The sequence below is a fragment of the Arvicanthis niloticus genome, chromosome 8 (genome assembly GCF_011762505.2).
Source record: "Arvicanthis niloticus isolate mArvNil1 chromosome 8, mArvNil1.pat.X, whole genome shotgun sequence".
Classification (NCBI taxonomy): domain Eukaryota; kingdom Metazoa; phylum Chordata; class Mammalia; order Rodentia; family Muridae; genus Arvicanthis; species Arvicanthis niloticus.
The window spans coordinates 17,856,195-17,877,980 of NC_047665.1; the positions used below are offsets into that span (position 1 = coordinate 17,856,195).

The following is a 21,786-nucleotide window of genomic DNA, read 5'->3' on the forward strand; positions in this document are numbered from 1 at the left end:
TATAGTCTTATAATACCAGACTGGAAATGGGCTGGCCATCCCCCATGTACTGATATAGCTGGATCTTTCCTGTAGGCGCCAGACAATTAATGGACCCTCACTCAGCAATACGACAATACCAGTCTTTCCCCACGAATGTCATATTTGCCTTTTCAAAGAAAACACACTCCCGTGCCTGCTGATAAGCCTTGTTGGGAAAAACAACCTGAATGCCAGTGCTTTGACACTGCAGGGCAGCTCCTGGGGCTAAGTAGGGCCTTTCTCCAAGACAGTCTCTCTTACCAGCCAATAATGACCACCCTCTACATAGCTCCCCAGTCCTTCCTAGTTAGTATTAATACAAGGGACTTTCCCTAACCCACATCCTAAGCCTCTTTAGGCTGCAGAGCACCTGGCTTTCAGCAAGGTTTCCTCGTGGCCTTTTCATAAACATCTGTGAGCCTTCAAAATGGTTTGTAACCTTTTGGAGCGGGGCCAGCCTAGCTTAGCTGAAGCAGGATTGCAAGTTCGAAGTCAGCCTGGGCTAATAGCCAGATCCTGACTTTTAAAAAGAGAGAGAGGGGCCAGCCTGACAAGTTGAGGTGAACTGTGTGTCTGACATACTACACAAAAATCCAGGACAGGACAGGCTTGCTAGCTACAAGCAGCTCCAAACAGGCAGGGAGACAAGCTGAGAGGTGGGGCAATTCATGTCCAGCGACCCTCTCATGACATTTTTTTCTTCCCAGCAGCAAAAGCTGGAGGTGGCAGTAAGTGGAGTGTGAGCTACCTGGGCTCTTGCTCAGCCTCACACCACACTCCCTCCCCAGCCAGGGGCCTTGTGTGTTAACCATTGAGGGTCACTTACCTGACTGGGAAGGCTTTCCCAATGCTTATGGCTCTATGGGACTGTGCTCTTGAACATGCAAACTCCAGCACTCAGTCAAGATCATAGCATTATATTAAAAGTGAAACCATTGTCCTTTAGAAAGAAAAAAAAAAGGCAGACGAAAAGGAGGGTGCAAGGGCTGGTTGAAACCAGGAGCCAGTGAGTTCTAGGTGCTGACCCAGGGCCCCACACAGGCACTAGGGCAAGCCTCAAGGTCTCAGGCTACACCAATCAGGACAAGGACTCAGTCTCAGCATCTGTGATAGCAGCCAGCCTGCGAGGGCAGATAAGGAGGGGATGGGCGAAGCATGGCAAAAGGAGGCGTCCACTCGGCTCAACATGTCTGCATCCCCGAGGTTAACAGAACACTGTGTTGTGCTGTTGGGTCACCCGGATGAATGTGGCTCTCCTGCTGAGCTCTTTGAGCTTGGCGGCCCCTACATAGGTACAGGTAGACCGCAGTCCTCCGAGGATATCCAGAATTGTGTTTTCTACATCCCCCTTGTAAGGCACTTCCACCGTCTTGCCCTCAGAGGCCCTGAGGAGGGAAAGAAGAGGGGCATGGAGGATCAATCTACGTCTTCCCCCTGAATAACCAAGATGGAATTCTCCAAGCTATATAGCCTTTACTTCTTTGACCATCTTATACATTCGAATGGAGTGTTGGCATTACTTTCCTTTCCTCATCACGATCCCTCAACCCACTAAGCCCCTACCCCCCCAACCCCCGTTCTCCTGCCCTTTTGGTTTGTTTTATTGTGATCCACTGAGTTGATTCACTCAGTGGATGGGGGTTATGTCCTTAGAGCACAGGCACCTCACCAGTGGTCATGCCACTGAAGAAAACGACTCCCCGGACAACCATGAATTGCCCATAGCTCCTCGGAGTGGGGTGGGGTGCTGCGCGGCCCTCCCCTATCCAGGGGCAAGTGTTACTCAGCTAACAAAGGCTTTGGTGAATTTGGGAATGCATCAGCAATGTTATACCCACAGGGTGGTGCCTTGCCCACTCCCACATCCCTACAGAGATCCTAGCAGATGTTCTCCTCCACCCTATAGGAACTTCCTTGCTCACCGAGGTCTTGGTTAGCAGTATGAGATAGAGAGCTCTCCACACACAGTCCCCAACAATGACATTCTCCTTAGTCATATTTTTCCACTCTTATGGTTCCTGCTTAAGAACCAACCACCAAATAGCCTAATTCCTCCCTGGGGAAAACAGACCCTCTGGGCTGCCCCCCACTACCAGTTCCTACCACAGCCCCTCAATCCATCCATTTTGGCTGATAGAAAAAGCACAGGCGTTTGCTTTCCTAAGCACCAGCTCTATGGATGCTATGTGTCCTTAGGGGAAAGACCATGGGAAGCAGAGGCCTGCCTAGGACCTATGAGGTTCTGCCTTGATGGTGCAGTAACTGTGCCCCCACAGCCTGCCTGTCCTTTGCCAAGAATGACCTTCACCAAGTTCCACCACATGGCAGTTTCATTTGCTCCAGTCTCTCACACACCCATCGCCCAGAGTCGCAGTCGAGAACATATGCATGGAGAACCCTCTGAACTGCAGGTGCCAGCTCCACATCTTCAGAGCCATACATAGAAACTCAGGCCGGGCCTAATGCACAAACACTAACTTTCCCCTTGTCCTTCGTCCCAAGAACACCACAAAACACCTTATGTCATAGGTCAGACCTTGATCCTGCAAAATGGAGACTGGCTCTGAGCATGCTTGCACAGAAGCATTGCAGAGGGCGAGGCCCAGGCAAGCCCTAACAAGTACCTAAGAGTTCTAGAACTTTCTGTCCCTAGTCATTAACTAGAAAATAGAAACTCGGTCTAAAACTCATCACCTAGAATGTAAAATGGATGTGAACTTGCCTCCTCCTAACGTGTGCTCTCCTACACCGTGCATGAACTCTAGCACCTCAAACATGGGCTGGACGATGGCTGCTTAGTGGTTAGGACAGAGCATCTGACACATCTAACCTAGCTCAGATCTCAGAACTCTGTGACCTGAGAGGCACAAACCTGTGCACATCCACCGCAGATGGTTCATGACCTTCCCAAGTTACTTCCTCTTTGCTAAGGTGATACCATTTTTTATGAGTCATCCACCATGGGACCCCAAAAATCTACTCACCTGTGACACCCAAGTAAGTGCTAATGACTGACAAGAGGCTAGCACAGTGATAATGATCAGGCAGCAGTAAAATTCGAGGTCAGAGTAGGGATTTGAACTCATGTGACATTATGGTAAGGCTTCCAGTGGGAGAGAGACAGCAGCAGGCAGGGCCGCTGGCTAACTGTGGGTGGAGGTCTTGCTGCCTTCAGCATCCTAAATGAAGACCCCTAAGATCTGAACACACTTCCCAAACTGAGTCTCAGCGTTTCCGTGACACCTCCACCCCGCTGCATGTCCCCAGAGGGCTTCTCCCTCAGCTCCCGGCATCTGTATTGTTGCAGCCTGCCCTGCTTTTCTCTGTCCACTGCTCTCTTGAGAGGAGACTCTGCAACAGCTGGAAGGCGGGAAAACATACTTCAGATGGAGCATGGAGCGGCCACTCAACCCTGTGGCTCAACGTCATCTTGGCCCAGCACAGTCTCCACATGGCCCTCAGGAGGTGACTGTGGCTGCTGGATAAACAGTGGGCTTGGCTGGAGATTCCAGGAACCATGACGACAGGAAGGAGCCCAGAAGCGACAGTAAGGGTTGTGCTCTTCTCACTGAGGACAACCCCATACCTCTTGCCCACCTGGCTCCCCCTGCCATGTTTATCAAGGTTCCCACTTGAAGAGAGGTGACTAGGGGGAATGGCAACTGCTGTCAGCCTGTCACACTCCGAGAACTTCCTACACCACCTAAAGCTGCCACTCAGTGGAGCTGTATGACTTCTACTTATACAATATGCAAGAATCCCACACCCTGGGAAGAAACTTGGAACTGTGGGGCAAGTGTCTGGGCACAGAGAGTATGAGCCAGCAAGGAGTAGGCTTCTCATCCTTGGGTGAAGCCAGCGTTTTTTAAGCATGTGAGACATTCTGCCCCATGTCCTTAATGCAGCCCATTCTCAGAGCTGGCTCCCAGGAGCTTCAGTGACAAGATCTTTGGGGCAGGGCAATGTACCAGGTCTGGTCTGACTCGGGATTTTGTTTTTTTTTTTTTTTTTAAAAAAAAAACATCCAGGAGGCTACTCTGGAAGTGAATGGAAAAGACCAGGTGACCTTGGAGAGGTTGTGGGTTTTAAAACCACGCATCATCCTAGAGTCTCGATTCTGAAGTCACGTGATACAGTTAACCAGCTGAGAACATAGCCTGTGTTGACTGTCAGAGCCTGGGGGCAAATGACTGGTCTAAATGAAATACTGTAGACAACAGCATCCTCTGTGAAAGCTCCTGTCTGTTTGCTACCCATGAAAGACCACTCTTCATCCCCAGAGAATGAATTCTCTTAGGCCAGAGATGGAGGGCAACAGAGGTTGAGACAAGGCAGGACTCATGTATAACCCCATGGGGCTGGGTCATCCCCTCCCTTGCTTAGACCTCCACCTTCTCCATGCTTGCTTTCATAAATGCTAGCCAGTGCTTTGTACAAAGATGCTGGGTCTATTTTCTAGCCCCTCCCATAAAGGACAATAATACAGAGTAGCTCTAGCCAGACTGGCAGACAGAGCCTAAGCCATGTGGCAGCCATACCTGTACTCAGCGACGCCTCCCGCGTGTTTCTTCATGGCTGTGTCTGAGCTCATGCCGTAGAAAAGTTTCAGCTTCTGCCCGTTCCTCTCGATCACCTCTCCTGCACACTCAGTGTGGCCTGAAAACATGCCTCCTAGCATGACAAAGTCTGCACCAGCTCCTACATGCCAATGAATGAACAAAAGGACAGGGCAGAGGCAGGCTCAGAGAATATAGCATCAGGAGAGAAGGTCTTGCCTGCTTCGCGCTCCCTGACTGTAAGTACAAAATGGTTCCGCATCCTTCTAAGACTGGAGACTGCAGGGAGTCAGGGATACTGACAGTTGGAGGTGGAGGGACAGTCCTCACTGCCTTGAAGGGATCGGTGACTGGCAATGAACACTTCCAAACAAGTCTTGCTCCTTTACATCCAGAAAGGCATGAAAAATTGCATGCATCTTACAAAACATAGCGCCTGACTTTGAATGCAGTACTATGACTGCAGGCTGGGGATATAGCTCAGTTGGTAGAGTGTTTCCCTATCATTCAGGAGGCCCCGATCCCAGCATAAACCAGGCATAGTAGCACCTGCTTGTAATCTCAGCACTTGAGAGGTGAAGGCAGGGGGGCAAGAAGTTACTCAAGATCATCCTTGGCTATATAGCTAGCCTGGGCTACTTGAGACCTTATTTCAAAACCAAGAACAATTCAACAAAATTTCAAGTGATCTTCCTATGCTGTCCTTGGGTAACTATGGGTGTCAAATATGATGTGCTACAGTTGACTTCATGTGTTGCAAGTTAAGGTGAGGCATCAGGGAAGTCATGCAGCTTACAGACATAACACTTGCTTTTTCCCTATGTGATGCCTGGGTCAGGCTGTGGTTCTCTCTAGGTTCTCAGGCAAGTACCAATGCCTCTCAATGCAGGCAAAAAGGTTCTCTCTAGGGCTCAGGCAAGTACCAATGCATCTCCTCAGCCATGAACCAAATTAACTTCTGTCAACTGAATAGTAGACTAAGAAGTGAGACACTAGCAATGATTTCTCCCTCTGAGTCACCGAGGGTTCCATTTGGAACTAAACTGGTCCATAAGAGGGTATAACAGTATCTTTTATTTGCCTGATGTAATTGTCATCTCTGAGACCCATTGCCTCAGTCTGCTAACCTAGGCCTGGACCCAGAAGCTTCTAGCCTCTGAACAATCTAATCTAGGCCAAGAATATTTTCAGCCTCTGGGACTTACTGGTGAACAAGCTCGCCCTTTCTTCTTCTTCCTGAACTCTAGCTGGCTGGTTCACTCAGCTATTCTGACTCAAAATTCCTCTCCAAGCTGACTGATTCAATCTGGCTTCTCTCTGGGCCTCTGACTGAATTGCTTTGCTTGGCCTCAGATCCTTGAAAATCTGTTCCAATCTTCTGGCTGCTTCTCATTCTCTGGCTCATTTAGTCTTCCCCTGTGTCTAGCTTGTTCTCTCTGTGACCTGCCTCTCTACATCTGTACAGCTCCATTTTATGCTGCCTCTCATTCCTCTCTTCTCATGAGAACTGGGCATCTCCTATTCTGTCAAATCTTTCTCTGATTCATCACAGTGTCTGCCACTCAATTAGACATCACTTTCAAACATGGCTGCTTCCTTCTACAAACTAGATTTACCTTCAGTGTTTGGGATTAAAGATGTATACTGAGAGTCTGTCTGTATTCCATCCAGAGGGATTAGAGGTGTGTGCTAAGGACTGAGCCACACCACAATTAGAAACAGTTTTGGTTTTTTCCAGTAAATAACACAATCTCAGGGTTTTTGATCATGGTGTGATCAAATATCCTGCAACAGGGTGCTGAGTAATCCAGGTGAAGGACTGGCCAATAGCAGGTGAGAAGCAGCCTGGATGTCTCTGCTGTGGTCATCTGAACACTTATAAGGACCCACACACACACACACACACCCAGGGTATGCACTGAATCAGTTCCACTCTGCTCCATCTGTTAGAAGGCAGTGCTGAGTGGAGTTGGCCCTCAGTAAGCAAGGTATGGACTCTACAGTGTGCAACCAGCAGCTCCCAGACACCAATGCTAACCCCCCCCCCCCCTGCTGTGATGTTTAAGGAGGCAGTGGAATAACTAGTCTGGCCAGACCTTCAGATGAAGGAAGTCACCAGCAGGAACCCTGAGCACAGATCTACTACCCACAACTGCTTAAACTGGTTCCTGGTGATTTTTATTTCTCAACACTCAAATTGTTTCCCAATTGGCTTTTCCTAGACGAGGTCCCTCTCTCTTTCCTTGGTGCATGCAGGACTACATATTAACAGAGCGGGTCAAATGTCTGAGGAAAGCTGAGCCAACGGACAGCCCCAAGCCCAGTACCTTCTGAAGGACAGTAGCTTTTAGTTGTGTTTAGCTCCTGCTTAGTGCTGTGGTCCATGGTGGGGGAGGGGTGCCAGGAGGAAGCCCACACTAAGAAATGCTTAAGGATAAGGTCAAGGCCATAGCTACTACAGAACTGGAGTTCTCCCTGCACCTAACTGTAGACTGTGACCCTGTCACCCCCTGGACCATTGACAGGCAAGATAGAAGAGGGTTTGTGTTTCCTTCCACAGCTGGTCTAAGGGCACACCTTTTTATTTTTTTATGATATACTTTGGGTTGCTAAGGAACTGTGCCAGCAGGAACACTGCCCAGGTCCTTCTCTATCACTACTATTAAAAAAAAAAAAAAAAAAAAAAAAAAACCAGACCAGAGGCACACCCCCCCCCCGACCCACATGGTGGAAGGAGAGAGCTGATTACTATAAAATGACCTCTGGCTTCCACATGCATGCACACATACAATGTAACTCAAATATTAAAAACAGAACTTTTGTTGTTATCACTAAGACAAAAAGTTTTCTACGACAATGTGTATGTCGTGTCCTGAGTGTAGGGTACCACTTAACAATCTGGGGCTGGGCAGCTAGTTCCACTTTCTATATGGAACTTTATATATGCTCTCTTTGTGGAAAGAGAGCAGCACACAAGGAACTCAGCAGTCCTGTTTGACCACTCTTAAGAACCCAGAGGCCCTACAGCAGAGACCCTGCTGGGTTACAGTGGACACTGCTGCCCTCTAGTGGGAAGCAGCCTGGTCGCAGCCTGGTCAGCCTTCAGCCACGACTGGATCCAGCTAGGATGAGGTAGGGGCTGCTTCAGGTTAAGCCAAAACATCCTGGAGTTATCTGCACAGCAGAGCAAGTACTGTGCAGTGTCACAGGAATGCTGGGTATTCCTCTCTCTCAATGAAAACATCATAATCCTACCTACTCCTAGAACGAATGACATCACCCCGCATCCACATTCTGAGCTCCCAGCTTGCTCAGCTACAGACCCAAGCCAAACTGAGCCAGGAATGTGTTAGACAGCAATGAAATCAGGCAAAGGAAACTCCTAATAAGCTCAGAAGCCCCTCGGGGGTTCCCTTCTCCATCTGGTTCTTCCAAGCTGCCCAGAGCTCCTCCTTCCCTGTCAGCCTCTCTCCCCAAGTGGCAGGGCTGTCCCTGGTACTTACCAAAGGCTTTGGCGACATCTCCTGGACATGTGCAGCCTCCATCCTTCGAAGAAAGGAAGGAGAGAATATCAGCAAGGTGGGAACAGGCCAAACCAGGCCCCACCATTAAGAAGAAAGTAAACAGGAGCCTACGTCCCACCCCTAGCCAAGCAGCTGGCCCACCAGCCAGGACATGAGGCTGGCTTTCCAGGATTTTTAGTACCCTTCACACTGTGCCTTCAGTTCCCCAGCTCTACCTTTACTCTGAAGGTCAGAGGCTGTCACCTCTGCCCATCCACCCTCTGGGCTCAAGCACCTATGTCTGGGGAGGAGGACCATGTGTCAAACTGGCCACTGCTCTATGCTAGACCATTACATAACATGCCCAGCCACTCCCTGCTCTCTGCTCCTTCCCCCTCAGAAGCCAACCCCTCCCCCTCCCTCCCCGTAAAGAGGTGAGATTTATTTAGTCTGAGCGCTAGATTATTTTAAGAGCTGAGAAAAAGGGCACAGAGCTGGCTCCTTTATCTTCTCAGCTGCCTTTCGTCTCCAGTCCATCAGACGTCCTTAAAAGCAAGTGCTCACTGCTGACATCCACTCTGCCCACACAGCACAGGCTGGCCTCATGGGCAGCGGAATAAGCTGCAACCTTAGGTTACAGTAACTGCCTCAAAGTCCCCAGGATACAGCCTTCACGTGTTTCCTTATTAGCGAGACCCCAAACGCCCAGGCTGCAATTTGCTATCCCAGCAGAGCCTAGGTGATATAGGAAGAGGAGGGTGATAATACTTTGGAGTGCCAGCAAAACACAGGACAGCCATGGAAGCAAAACGAAGAGGTGGGGACAGGGGAACCAAGTGACAGGGGTGTAGCCAAGCACAGCATGGGCTTGACAAACACCAAGACCTCAGGAGGAAGAGCCTGTCTTCAAAAAGTGGGAGCCATCTTCATGGAGCTGGACATTAGGGTTAGGGACAGAGAACATAGTACTTGGGATAACTTGGGTGAAAGTTGGCAAGACAACCACACCTCTCAAGCTGGAGGTGGGGACATTTATATACAAGAGGGGAAAGTCCCCTTGCAAAGAGCATCCCACCCGAAAGCACTGGGCTCTGTAGCTCAACACTCTTCTGTTTTGCTGGAGAGAGTCTCACTATGTCAACCTCCTGAGTGCTGGGATTATAGGCCTGCACCCCTCTGATTCAGCAATCAGAGACAGTTATCATAGATAGATAGATAGATAGATAGATAGATAGATAGATAGATGATAGATAGATAGATAGATAAGTGGGGAGGTGTCCAAGACTTGGTCTTTCTTTCCAAACATTTCTAATGGTAATTATTTGCTCAGTCAAGTGCACAGTTCTTCAGTGGCTTCCATGAAGCCTGACTATTTGAGAGTCAGACTCTCTGGACAAGGTATCTGGGCAAAGCCCTCAATGTGATGTCATAGAAACCATGTGACTGCTTCCAGGCTCTGCCATGCTTGTTTCTCTTCACTTCCAAATGTTTTCTTTCCACTTCACACATCCCTTGCTTACCCCATTCGCTTTCTAGAGTTTTATCTTAGATAAAAACCAGCTCCAGGAGCTGGACAGACAGCTCATCAGGTAGAAGTGGTAGCCATGCCCAAGTAAGTCCAAATCCCATCCCCAGAATCCACATGAAAAGCAGGAGGTGGTAGCATGCACCTGTAATCCCAGTATACACCTGTGACCCTGGCATTCCTCTGAAGAGATGTGGAGACAAGAATCAGGAAGAAAAGGCTAAGAGGCAGCAGCCTGGGGTACACAACACAGCAACAAGACTGCTACACATTGTATGAGAAAACGGACTTCCAAAAGGACCTCCACTCGTGCTCAGATTATATAGACACACAAAAATAACAACCAGTTCTACACACAGGCTTTCAAACCATAATCAGATTACATAAACTCAAGCTTCCATTAATACGCCCCCCCCCCCAACAATGTGACTTCAGAATACTCTTTGCTCAATCCTAAGTAGCTTGGGGCTACACTAGGATTTATCATGTGAGCACCCAAAAATTACAGGATGGTGGTCAGGACTAAAGCCTGTCTCAGAAACCCTGTGTTACTGAGACCTCAAGAAATGCTTCAGGATGGAGGGATGGCTCAGCTGATAGGCACACTGCTCTTCCAGAGGACCTGGGTTTAATTGACAGCACCCACACACAGCGGTTTACTACTGTGGGATCTAGGGGATCTGATGCCACAGTTCTGGCTTCCACAGGCACCAGGCACACATCTGGTACACAGATACATGTGAACAAAAACAATTACATACATTAAAAGTTTTGTAAATTAAAAAAGAAAACAAAGTGAACCGGCGGTGGCGCAGCCCGTAAGGGCGCAGGTCCCTCCTCTCTCTCTCTCTCTCTCTCTCTCTCTCTCTCTCTCTCTCTCTCTCTCTCTCTCTCTCTCTGTGTGTGTGTGTGTGTGTGTGTGTGTGTGTGTGTGTGTGTGTGTGTGTGTGTGTGTGTTCGAATCCTGCTCGCTCCCGCTTGCCTCCTTCCGTGTCTGGGGGGGGGGGAGGGAGGGGGAAGCCTATTTTCCAGTGGACCCGAAGTCCTTGGTTAATGTGGCTGCATAATACCACGGAGAGAATATTGTATCCACGGTGTCATCTGTTCTCTTATGAAATGGGTGACACACATCCAGCAGGCCAGAACACAAGAGGTGTTTGAGTGTAAAGCAATTTCACGCGATATGTCGAGAGGATGAAATTGGCACCTTCTACAGTTTACAGGTAATTTCTGAGCACTGTTCAAGGAATCCCATCATGCTCTCGGAAGACAGATCATAGGGCACTCTCCTGTCATCTAAGATACACACCCACCTTCACATGCTGACAGTCAGCTGCTAAGAAATTGTAAGGCGAATGAGTCCTGGGCAAATATGCAAAGCAAGAATCGACAAGCATTCAACATGGTTAGTGTTATATTTAAGGACAAAAGGCATTATGCAATATGCGATAGGAGTGGTGTGGTTCAGCATGCCTCCTCTGATTAAAAATAATTGCTTAGGGGCTGAGGTGATGGCCCAGCTGGTCAAGCATTTGCCTCCTAACAGTGAGGAGCTGAGCTTGAATTCCCAGAACCCATGTTAACAGCTGGTTGCAGCAGCCCGGGCCAATAGTCTCCACATTGCCACAGATGAATCTCATGCCACACACTAACCTTGCCTGTGGAGGAAAGTTCCAGGCCAATGAAAGACTATGTCTCAAACAAAGGTAGAAAGTGCCTGAGGGCTGACACACATTGTGGCTCAGGCCTCTGAAAAGAGGATGGTGAGAGCAAGCATGGGGCAGGGGGAGGAAGGAACTCAAACCCAAGTGCCTCTCCCTGGCTAAGAGAACTCACTTATTCCCCCATCCACACCTTAGAAACAGGTCATGACCTCCCCCCAGTTGCCAGCAGTAGCCATTCCAGATGTGTATGTGACACAGAGCTACTAAGACCCCAGATGGCTTCTCAATCACACCTGATTCTTTGGGGCTCTGGCACAACTCTGTCCTCCAGATGTCACAAAATTGGAGCAGCCATGATGGCCTGCACAGGAGACCCTTGAAAGGTCAGAGCTGTGACGGTTATCAGACCCACCCCGCAGAGTCCGGCCATGTACACCTTCCTACACAGCTGCATGTGGGGTAGGCTCATAATGGAAGGTGGCTGTGGTTGAACTGCATTCAGGCAGCACCGTGAGTGGATCACTCATGCTGGGGTGTGCACTCATGCAGCTATTACACACACACACACACACACACACACACACACACACACCTGTAACTCCTCACCCCTACTCTTTGTGAAGTAAGCCCCAATAATTATTGGTTCATCAACCTGCATTTGGATGGGATCATATAGGATCATTTCTTTGTCCAGGCATCAGTGTCTAGTGTCTTTTTTTTCCCCCTGGAAAAGTCACACAACAGAGCTAACCTCAGAAATCATTAATTCATTTGGGATACAAGCCAGGAGTGTGTATGTGTAAACACGAGCTTCTTGGAGAGGTTCTCAGAGCTAGATCCCGACAGAAACTTGGACAGCCACTGGCCAAGGAGAGCCCGGTATTCCTGGGTGGCTCCAGCTAGACTAAGTGCCCGTGCCTGCAAATACAGACTCACAGTTCTGTCGGCCTTTTTACATACTTCAATAAACGTGTGTTCTTCCCAGTGGGGCAAAACCTGAAAAAGTGCTGTGTGTGTGTGTGTTATAGAACTATCCATAATCTTTTTTATTTATTCTTGTGCATAGCACATAGTACAGTGGTTCTCAGCCTGTGGGTCACACCCCCTTTGGGTACTGAACAACGTTTTCGCAGGGGTCTTAGATAACCTGCATATCAGATATTTACTTTACAACTCATAACAGCAGCAAACTTTACAGATATGAAGCAGCAACAAAATAAATTTATGGTTGGGGAGTCAGCACAACATAAGGAATTGTATTAAAGGGTTGCAGCATCAGGGAGGTTGAGAACCACTGACATTATAGATAGTTTCTGAATGAACAGGTGAGCAGAACTGAATGAAAACACAGGAGGAGCATAGGCCATGTGCAGTGTGAGCCAACACCTGGATCCTAGCTGTTGGGTCGACAAGCCATCTGCAGTACTAGTTAACACTTGGCACCTAGGGGCTCTGAGCGCTTGTGAAGCAAAGCCTGCAAGGCTAGAATACCACAGTGAGGGTCCAGTGAAATAGAAGCGGGAGAGTGAGATCTCCACAAGCCTCGGCTCAAAGCCAAAGCCAACAAGGCGGCAAGCACTCCACGGTGATGATGGCGTAAGTTCTCACACTTGGACTTGCAGGAGAATCTATCAGTAAGTTCATGTGGAAGCCTGGCCTAGCAGTCACCTGAGTCAAATGATTGGAAGGTTTGATACATTTGATACATACAAGTCAAATCAGCACTGTTATGAACTGTTAAAAATATATCATCACTCTGAATATATGCAATATGTAATTATATACACACACACACACACACATATATATACACACACACACACACAAATGTACATGGATGGATGGATGAAAGGGGGAGGGGAGAAGAAGAGAGAAAGTGGAAGGGAGAGAAGGGAAGTTGGTAGATAGCCTATCTGTGATGGTTTGTATATGCTCGGCCCAGGGAGTGCCACGATTAGAAGGTGTGGTTCTGTTGGAGTAGGTGTGTCACTGTGGGTGTGGGCTTTAAGACCCTCATCCTAGCTGCCTGGAAGCCAGTATTCTGCTAGCAGCCTTCAGATGAAGATGTAGAACTCTCAGCTCCTCCTGCACCATGCCTGCCTAGATGCTGCCATGTTATCACCTTGATGATAATGGATTGAACCTCTGAACCTGTAAGTCAGCCCCAATTAAATGTTGTCCTTATAAGAGTTGCCTTGGTCATAATGTCCGTTCGTTGCAGTAACTCCTAACTAAGACACTATCTTACATAGCTATGATTTTTTTCCACTTGTTTATTCAACCAACCGCAGACAAAAATACTTAATAAAAAAAAAACCTACACCTGTACAAAACATGCACAGACTTTCTTGTTATCCCCAAAGCAATGCAGGATAGTGATGGTTTCCCTAGCATTTACACTGTTCAGGTAATCTAGAGATAATTTAAAGTATATGGGAATGTGTATGAAGGTTATACCCCAATACCAAGCCACTGTACACAGAGACACGAACCTCTGTAGACTGTGGTTTCCTATGGGAGTGCTGGACTCCATCACTTGAGAGTACCAAGGAACAACTGGGCACATCATCTATCCACCCATCCATGCATCCACCCATCCATCATCTCAATTAACCAAGCAGGTACCATGCCTACCACAGCATGGGCCCCATAGTGAGCAGCGATCCACATGGCGGTCCTGTGGATGATGTGTATGGAGTACGTGCATCTGATGGGCTGCTGATGATCATCCCAGGAGTTCTGTCAGAATCCTGGTGCCATGTTCAACTCCCTCTCTCCCACACCTTGACTGATACTGCCCTCAACAAGTCACAGGTGAGGTGGAAGCATTCTACTGCCTCAGCTCACTCCTCCTTCCTGTCAGAAGCTCCTGCTGACTCGAGATCTGAGGTTCACCTCCCACCTGTGCATCCCTCAGCTTCCTCAGCTGCTCACAAGTTCCCAAGGCCACTGGGCTCTCTAGCTGCCAGGTCTCCAACCATGAATCCACCCTGGTGCCTGACATGCACCTCAGAAACCAACACGAACCTACAAATCCAGAGTGAGCTTTTCCCTCCGTGGCCATTCTTCAGAACCAGCCCATGAGGCCAAAGCGGAATCTTCCTCCTTGACCACCCCCCCATACACCAACTCCACTGTCAAAGCTCAATTCTGTACCCCAAACACGATTCCTACTGGTGTCCTGCTCCTTACTCCCTCCCAGAGGAGCCAGCCAGTTGGTTGCTGAAAAGCCATCTACCCACTTGCATCCTCCTGATTTGACATCGTCAATAACTTCCCATTGGGCTGAGAAGAAAGCCCCAGTTTTTCACATGCCCTCCCACCCCACATACACTCTCAAGAACTCATCTGTGATCTGCTTTTCTAGCCCTTTCTCCCCCATCCCCACTCCAAACAGTGACTTTGCGTTTTTATCCCTCCCCCCCCCACACACCGTGTTCTTCAGCTCCCTTCTGTCATCTCATCGGTAACAAACCCCCACATTTCCTTATCATGTCCCCAACTCCAGAATCTGAGATATGAAGAGTAGCCTGCCCCTCCCAAATCCATTACTGACATCCAGATCCCTAGTAACCTGTAAATGTGTTATTTTTGGAAATAGGGTATTTGAGGGCAACATGATCCCTCAGAGCCAGGGCAAAGATCTCCCCCAGGGTCTCCAGAGGCTCTCAGACCCTAATACTCACAGAGATGATGTGCCCCTTGAGGCCATGGGCAGAGTCAGCACACTCTATTACAGCGCTCAGCTGCGGGTAGCCCACTCCTGTCTTGGTTCGGGTGGTACACACAGAACCTGTAAGGAGAGAGTGGCGGACTCATGGAAGGTTCTGCACGGATTGAACACAATAGAAAATAATAGCCCTTCGCCATCATATGGCCCTGCCCCAGTGAAGGGGTGACTTTTCCACATGGCCTCACTATGCACTACCCCACTGGCCAGATGAGCCCCTCAAGTCCTCACCATCAAGGGCAAATGTCCTACACATTATTGCCACACAACCTTCAATGCCCTTCCTGATACCATGTCTACACCCCTGCAATGGATGAGCATGGAAGCCTCCTCTCCCTCCACATATGGAGACTCAACTTCCAGGGGTCACCCAGAATCCTCCCAGCCTGCTCTTAGCTTTCTCACCCCCTCCATCTGTCAAGTTACTCACCCCTCTGCACCTCACCGCCCAGACTAGGGGACTGAAAACTCAATACCCACCTGGTGTGGTTGTAATGGAATGAATTTGCATTAGGGCAAAGAAAGGCTTGTCCTAGGGCTTGACCTTTACAAACCCTTGGAATGAGGAAGCCATACAACTGTATTCCTATTACTCAAGCCTGGGCCAAACACAACCCAGCTTCCATTTTTCTTAACTTCATGCTATATACCTTCCACCCTATCTCCTTGGCCTGAGTCCCCACTCAGTCCCCCTGCTCAGTCTAGATCACTGGTTCTCAACTTTCCTAATGCAGTAACCCTTTAATACAGTTCTTAGTGCTGTGCTGACCCCCAACCATAAAATTATTTCATTGCTACTTCATATCTGTAAGTTGCTACTGCTATGAATCATAATGTAAATATCTGATATGCAGGATATCTGCCATGTGACCCTCATTAAAAGATCATTTGACTTCCAAAGGGGTCACAACCCATAGGTTGAGAACCACTGGCCTAGACTCTGAGGTCAACTCGGCTTTCAGTAACCACGACAACACATGGATATCTTCCTCCCTTGCCTCTTCCTGCCCCAATGTCCCATTTAGTCTTGATTGTGTTCTTTCAGGTCCAAGGGAACACTGGTATCCCAATCCTATGTCCTGTGTCCCTACTTCTAATCTTACCCCCAAAGCAAGTGAGTATCCACCTCCATGCCCCACCTGCCTCTTCTCTTGTCTGCTCCTTTCTCCCTGTGCACTCACTACTGACTTTTCTGCAAGTTTCTTCCTGACTCAGGGATTCTCTGCACTCTGAGTTTCTTCCCCCTCCCCTCTCCTACCCTCTCCACTCCTCCCCTCTCCTCTTCCCCCTCCCTTCCCCAACTAACTGTCTCCCAAACCTTCCCCATTTTTCAGGCTTCCTCTTAAATGTCACTGCCCCAGGGATGCAGTGCAGCGCCTTGTCTTTTGAGAAGCCTTTTCAGTCACTATTTGTGTGGGAAAGCTGGGAACTGTCTTCCCTGCTGGGTAGTAAGCTCTGGAGGTTTCACACTCCTGTCTGCCCAACGCTGAGAACAGCCTCATGCACAAGGGCACTATAAATAGCATGGAAAGAATGCAGGAACCCAAGCATGGGTGAGTCACAGTCACTCCTGTTCCGCCACTCCTCACCTCTGCAGGACATGTGGGGTCTCTTAAGTGCTGCTTCTGGGGCAGCCTGGATGCTGTTTCTCTTGCTCAGAGAGTTATTAACTGACTAAGTGGGTGGCAATGAGGAAAACCATAACAGCAGAGCTTGAAGATCCCCTGTAGGTTAAAAGCCTGCCTGTTCTATGAGCAGAAGGGGCCTTTTTTTTTTTTCTCTTCCATTCTCCCTCTCACTCTGGCCCCACTCACTCGGGCTCAAAGGTTTTTTGTGGGTATTTATTTATTTATTTACTTATTATATTTAAGTACACTGTAGCTGTCTTCAGACACCCCATAAGAGGGCATCAGATCTCATTACAGATGGTTGTGAGCCACCATGTGGTTGCTGGGATTTGAACTCATGACCTCCAGAAGAGCACTCAGTGCTCTTAACTGCTGAGCCAGTTCACACAGTCTCCTCCTTGTGCTAGGTCACAGCACAAGGGGCCCTCTTCCTACATCGGCACCTATCTGCAAGGTCCTCGAATGAGCTTCTTGTCTGCTCCTTTCTTAAAAGACTATCTTTTGGGTAGAAGGTTGTTGCTGTGTGTGTGTGTGCGTGTGTGAGAGAAAGAGAGAGAGAGAGAGAGAGAGAGAGAGAGAGAGAGAGAGAGAGAGAGAGATCAGCTGTTATTTTTAAGAGTCTTTCTTTTCTTCTCTCTGATGCTAGTGTCTGGGTAATAACGCATGTCCAGGACAGAATTTTAAAACAGTGAGAATGTAGGCTTGGCTTTGGGAAAGAAGAAAGCAAACACCAGCCAGTCCCAATAGAAACTGCAACTCACAGGTTAAGGCTGGACTGGCTCTAGTTGGTTCCTTCATTCAAGAGGCCTGTGGCTCACCCTAGTGCCTGAGCAGTGGATTAGTATCAGGTGGGGAACCAGTGGGCCACAGGTCACATTCAAATGTGGCCTCTTAGCCACAAGTGTTTTGCATCCTTCAAACATTCACATGGATGTAGTCATTCTCGTTCATTAACTGTTCTCATGGATTCTCCGACCTCTCTCTTCAAAGTGGATGGGTCATCAGTGACTTCTGCAATCCACTCTCCCATACTAACACTCTGATCAGATCCCCACCACACAGCCACATGTCTGCTGGGGTAGGAACTGCTTGGGGTCATCAGAGAGCGGTTCAGTGGCATCTCAGGAGCTTTGTGGGGAAGATCAGATTTTCCAAAGGAATGTGCCTTGAACCTCTGGGTGAGTACTTTAAGGTTCCCATGTATCCTCCTTCCAGGAGCCCCAAGTCATAGCTCTACTGTGATCTTGACAGGTCTTACCTGGTCCAACTCCCACTTTGATGATATCTGCTCCAGAAAGAATAAGCTCCTCCACCATCTCTCCCGTCACCACGTTCCCTGCCTGCAACAGGAAGAACAGGGCTCTCCATCACCAGAAATGACTCTGGGCAGGTATGGGGGTCATGGAGTGGCCAGTGGGGAATTTCATTCCTGACTGCAAGGCCGTGTGTGTACTGAGGCTACCAATGTTCCAGGAGACAAAAAGAAAACAGTGCACCCAATTCTGAAGTTGATTTAGGTCTGAGAATTGATGCCCGTGTTCCCAGCTTCGTTTTCTACTAAATTCCAGCACAGAAGCTGATACCAGAGACCCATCTTGGTGAAGTAATTGCATGTGAAGCTACTGAAAAGTAGAATTTTAGAAACAGAAAATCCATGAGTGTCCAGGTCAGGGCTCATGGAACAGCTCAACACCAATCAGGTCAAAACAAAAGTCTTCTATGGGCCCTGAAATCCACAAGCAATAATGCACACTCAGATGATCAAAATGCCATTAGCAATGGGCACAAGGCTCCTTAGGCATCTGTAAAAACCCTAGAGTATCTCTACAGAACCTGGAAAGCCACAGTTAGAAAACTGACCTTCTCATGGTTGAGAAAATACCCAAGTGTCTGGCCCTAGGCTGGGTTTCCCACCTTGGTACGAAAGGGCAGGCAGGCCCTGATCGGCCTGATGATGGGCCATATGCCACTGGCACAGGCTCTGTCTGCAGATGGAGTGGAGCTTCAGTCCTAAGAATAGACCTGCAAGCCAGGAAGTGGCAGAATCCATCAACCACAAGAATGCATCTATGCTGGAAATAGTACAAGCTCTCTGACTGCAGGAGCTTGAAAGAGCAAAAATAGCTCTTTTATTACAACTCGCTGCCCCATGGATTCTTCAGCTGGTACCCAGGATGCTTCAGCTGGTACCCAGGATGCTTGGCAACATGCCCTCCACTGGGTTTTCACAACCATGCAAAGTCACACTTTGCAAAACATATCTCACTCTTTCTACTCCCACCAAAGCCTAAGTGTCCTTTCAATGAATTAATTCCCCGAGGGAAATATTCTTTTTTTTATTTTTAACTTCTACAAAATCACTTGAACTCCATAGAAAAGGTTGTTAGAAAGAGGTGATGAGGCCAGTGTGAAGGTACTTGATTATAGGCACCAGCTGTCAACAGAAAATGATGACAGATGTCACAGATGGAAGACAAGAGTTGGGTTAAAGGTCAAGCTGTTTCCCCGTAAACTCAGCAGGGTGGTGTACAGGCACAGTTAGAGCTATCTACACAAAAATGATGGGCGTGCAAGGAGATGATACAATCAACGAGCAGCCAGCTAGAGAAAAGGTTGTTTAGCTATGACAAAGGGTGACCAGCTGGAATATACGGAGAACTCATAAGCTCCATTAAAAAAAGAGACAGTAACACAAAGAGAGAGACATGGCTAATGCATTCAACTTTATATGCCAGTGAGAATCTACCTTTCACCTACCAAATCATCAGAGGTTATAAACACTAAGTCCTCCTCCTCCCCCCCCCAAAAAAAAAACACATTAACTCTCTCTACTGGTGGGATGGATATCTTTTCTAGCACAAGTTTTCTTGAAAAGAAATTTGAACCTCAAAAGTCTGCTTGTCACTCGTCCCATGAATTCTGAGACTCTCTCCCAATGATGCCACCGCAAGCACGGTCAAAGATTTAGACACAGAGACGTCGTGCCATTCGCAAAGTGAAAAACGTTATTTTTCCAACAGGAATGGTTCTGCGGGATATTATGAAGATCCAGTTCAGATAAAAAAAAGGACAAGACCTAATCAGAAACAAAGGCACCATTCAGCTTTTGATGTGAAGTTTCTGCATAGGTGGGCCCCTAGCCACGGGAATTAGGTCTGTGGGTAGGGAGGAGCTGGTCAAGGGTGATTAAGCAAAGAGGCTGCTTTCTGTCAGCATGAAACATCTTGTGTAGGGAGTGGATACAGGCTTGAGGGTGAGACAGCCCCTGGAAGCATGACAGGCCCTGTCACTATGGTTTGTGCGTGTTCACTTCCTGGACAGCCATGACCAGACAAAAACCATGTGCCCTAATCTGAGACACTGACACAGACAGGAAGCAGTTTCTGCTGGGCATCCCCACTGCCCCAGTGGCATGGCTTCTATCTGAAATGTCCCCAAAGCTCATAGGCAAATGATAGGTCTACAGGGCAGCCGTACTGGGTTTGGGGAGTTGAGGGTACCACTGCATCGTGAGGGTCATTCATTGATGGATACCTAACTTCATGAGCTCTTGGGAGGGGGTGGGAACGTCAGGAGATGGGGCCCAGCTGGAGGAAGTGGCAGCTGGGGGGTGTATCTTTGGAGGGTGTGTCTTATTCCTACTATCTTCAGCTCCCAGTCTCTGCTCCTATGAGGTACATGTTTTTTCTCTACCAAATACACCCTGCCATGATGTTCACTTCCACACAGACCCAGAAACCACAGAGCTACATGACCATGAACTGCAGTTTCTGAAACCTGAAACCAAAATGAACCTTCCTTTTTCTCAGGTATTGTCAGGAAGCAGACTGATGGACCCAAAGAAACAAACTAAGTTCCACATTCAAGGCCCTAGTCCAGAAAGAAATGATTCCTGGGCATGGTGACACGTGCCAATAGTCCAAGCAGCGTGGAAAGTTGAGGCGGCAGGATGACAAAAGACCAGTGTAGACCACTTAGTAAGGCCCTGTCTCAAACTTAAAATCAAAAAAGATGATTGGGGGTGTAGCTTGGAAGAACATTCATCTAGCATGTTCAAAGCCCAGGGTTCAGTCCCTAGGGGAGGAGGGAAGATGGGGTGAGACAGTCTTGTATAATCATCTGAGGCTGTATGTTCAATTCCCAGTACCAACAAGAAAATCATGAAAAGGAAGAGAAAGACGAGGAGGAAGATAACAGACATGCTGGGTCTGTATTAATCCACTTAAAAGAGTATCTAGACTTTTCAGCAGGCCATACTTAGGAATGGTTAGAAGCTTCTCTCAGCCAAAACCTTTGCCTTCCCCAGCTGGTGAACAGCAAGCAGATTGTTCAGAGGAACCCTGGCCTGGTGCAAAGACCAGGAATCGCCAGCTTCTGCAATGATGCTAAAAACACTAGGCATTCATTTACCCAGTATCCTTCAGCTCAGAGAACGCTGGGTAAAGGCTAACTCCTCCTCTGTACAGTGCCTCTGACAGCCAGAGAAGAGAAATTAACATTTTCAAAACCACCAAGAACCAAAGGCTTGAGCATCTACTGGAGGTTTCTGAATGAAGCACAGATTTCAGGGGTCAGTGCAGGCAGAGAATGGCTTAGGCATAAACATCTACCTTGCCAGAGTCTTTAGTTTATTGCTGGGGAAACCAACGGGAGCAATGAAACACCTCCTGGCGGGGCCTCAGACACTGCAGAGGCCCTCCCTGCTGGAGGCCGCCCAGAGGCCTGTGGGAACTCCTGTTCCCTCTTAACAAGCCCTGGCTCTGCACTTGCAGCACACACTTTCCCTAGGCTCTCTGCTTCCCACCCCGCCCCCACCCCTTTCCTGCACTGCTCAATTTCCTGTGGTTTTTGTTCTTGAGGATGGCACACAATTCACCCCACTTGGCAAACAGGCCAAGTGTGACCCTTAGCACCAGCCATTTCATGCATACAATATCTTGAAAAGTGGTGCCTGTCTTTACTTTTGTGTGTGTGTGTGTGTGTGTGTGTGTGTGTGTGTGTGTGTGAGAGAGAGAGAGAGAGAGAGAGAGAGAGAGAGAGAGAGAGAGAGAGAACACATGTTGTATGTGTGTAAGTGTGGAGGCCAGAGGTCAACCTTGGGTGTTGTTCCCCAGGACACCATTCACCTTGGTTTTTTGAGATGGGGTCTCTCCTTTCTA

General features: G+C 48.4%; 1 protein-coding gene across 2 annotated transcripts in view; it reads right to left on the reverse strand.

Annotated features, from left to right (window-relative positions):
- Positions 1 to 922: 922 nt before the first annotated feature.
- Gmpr (guanosine monophosphate reductase) overlaps positions 923 to 21,786 on the reverse strand; it is an 84,663-nt gene continuing 63,799 nt past the window's right edge. For both annotated transcript variants that reach the window (XM_076939111.1, XM_034510065.2), the window contains exons 5-9: positions 17,886 to 17,967; positions 14,956 to 15,062; positions 8,081 to 8,123; positions 4,560 to 4,719; positions 923 to 1,406 (exon numbers count right to left, since the gene is read on the reverse strand). In XM_076939111.1, coding sequence (XP_076795226.1) covers positions 1,226 to 1,406; positions 4,560 to 4,719; positions 8,081 to 8,123; positions 14,956 to 15,062; positions 17,886 to 17,967 — 573 coding nt within the window. In that variant the 3' untranslated portion in view covers positions 923 to 1,225. The remainder of the gene's footprint in view (positions 1,407 to 4,559; positions 4,720 to 8,080; positions 8,124 to 14,955; positions 15,063 to 17,885; positions 17,968 to 21,786) is intronic.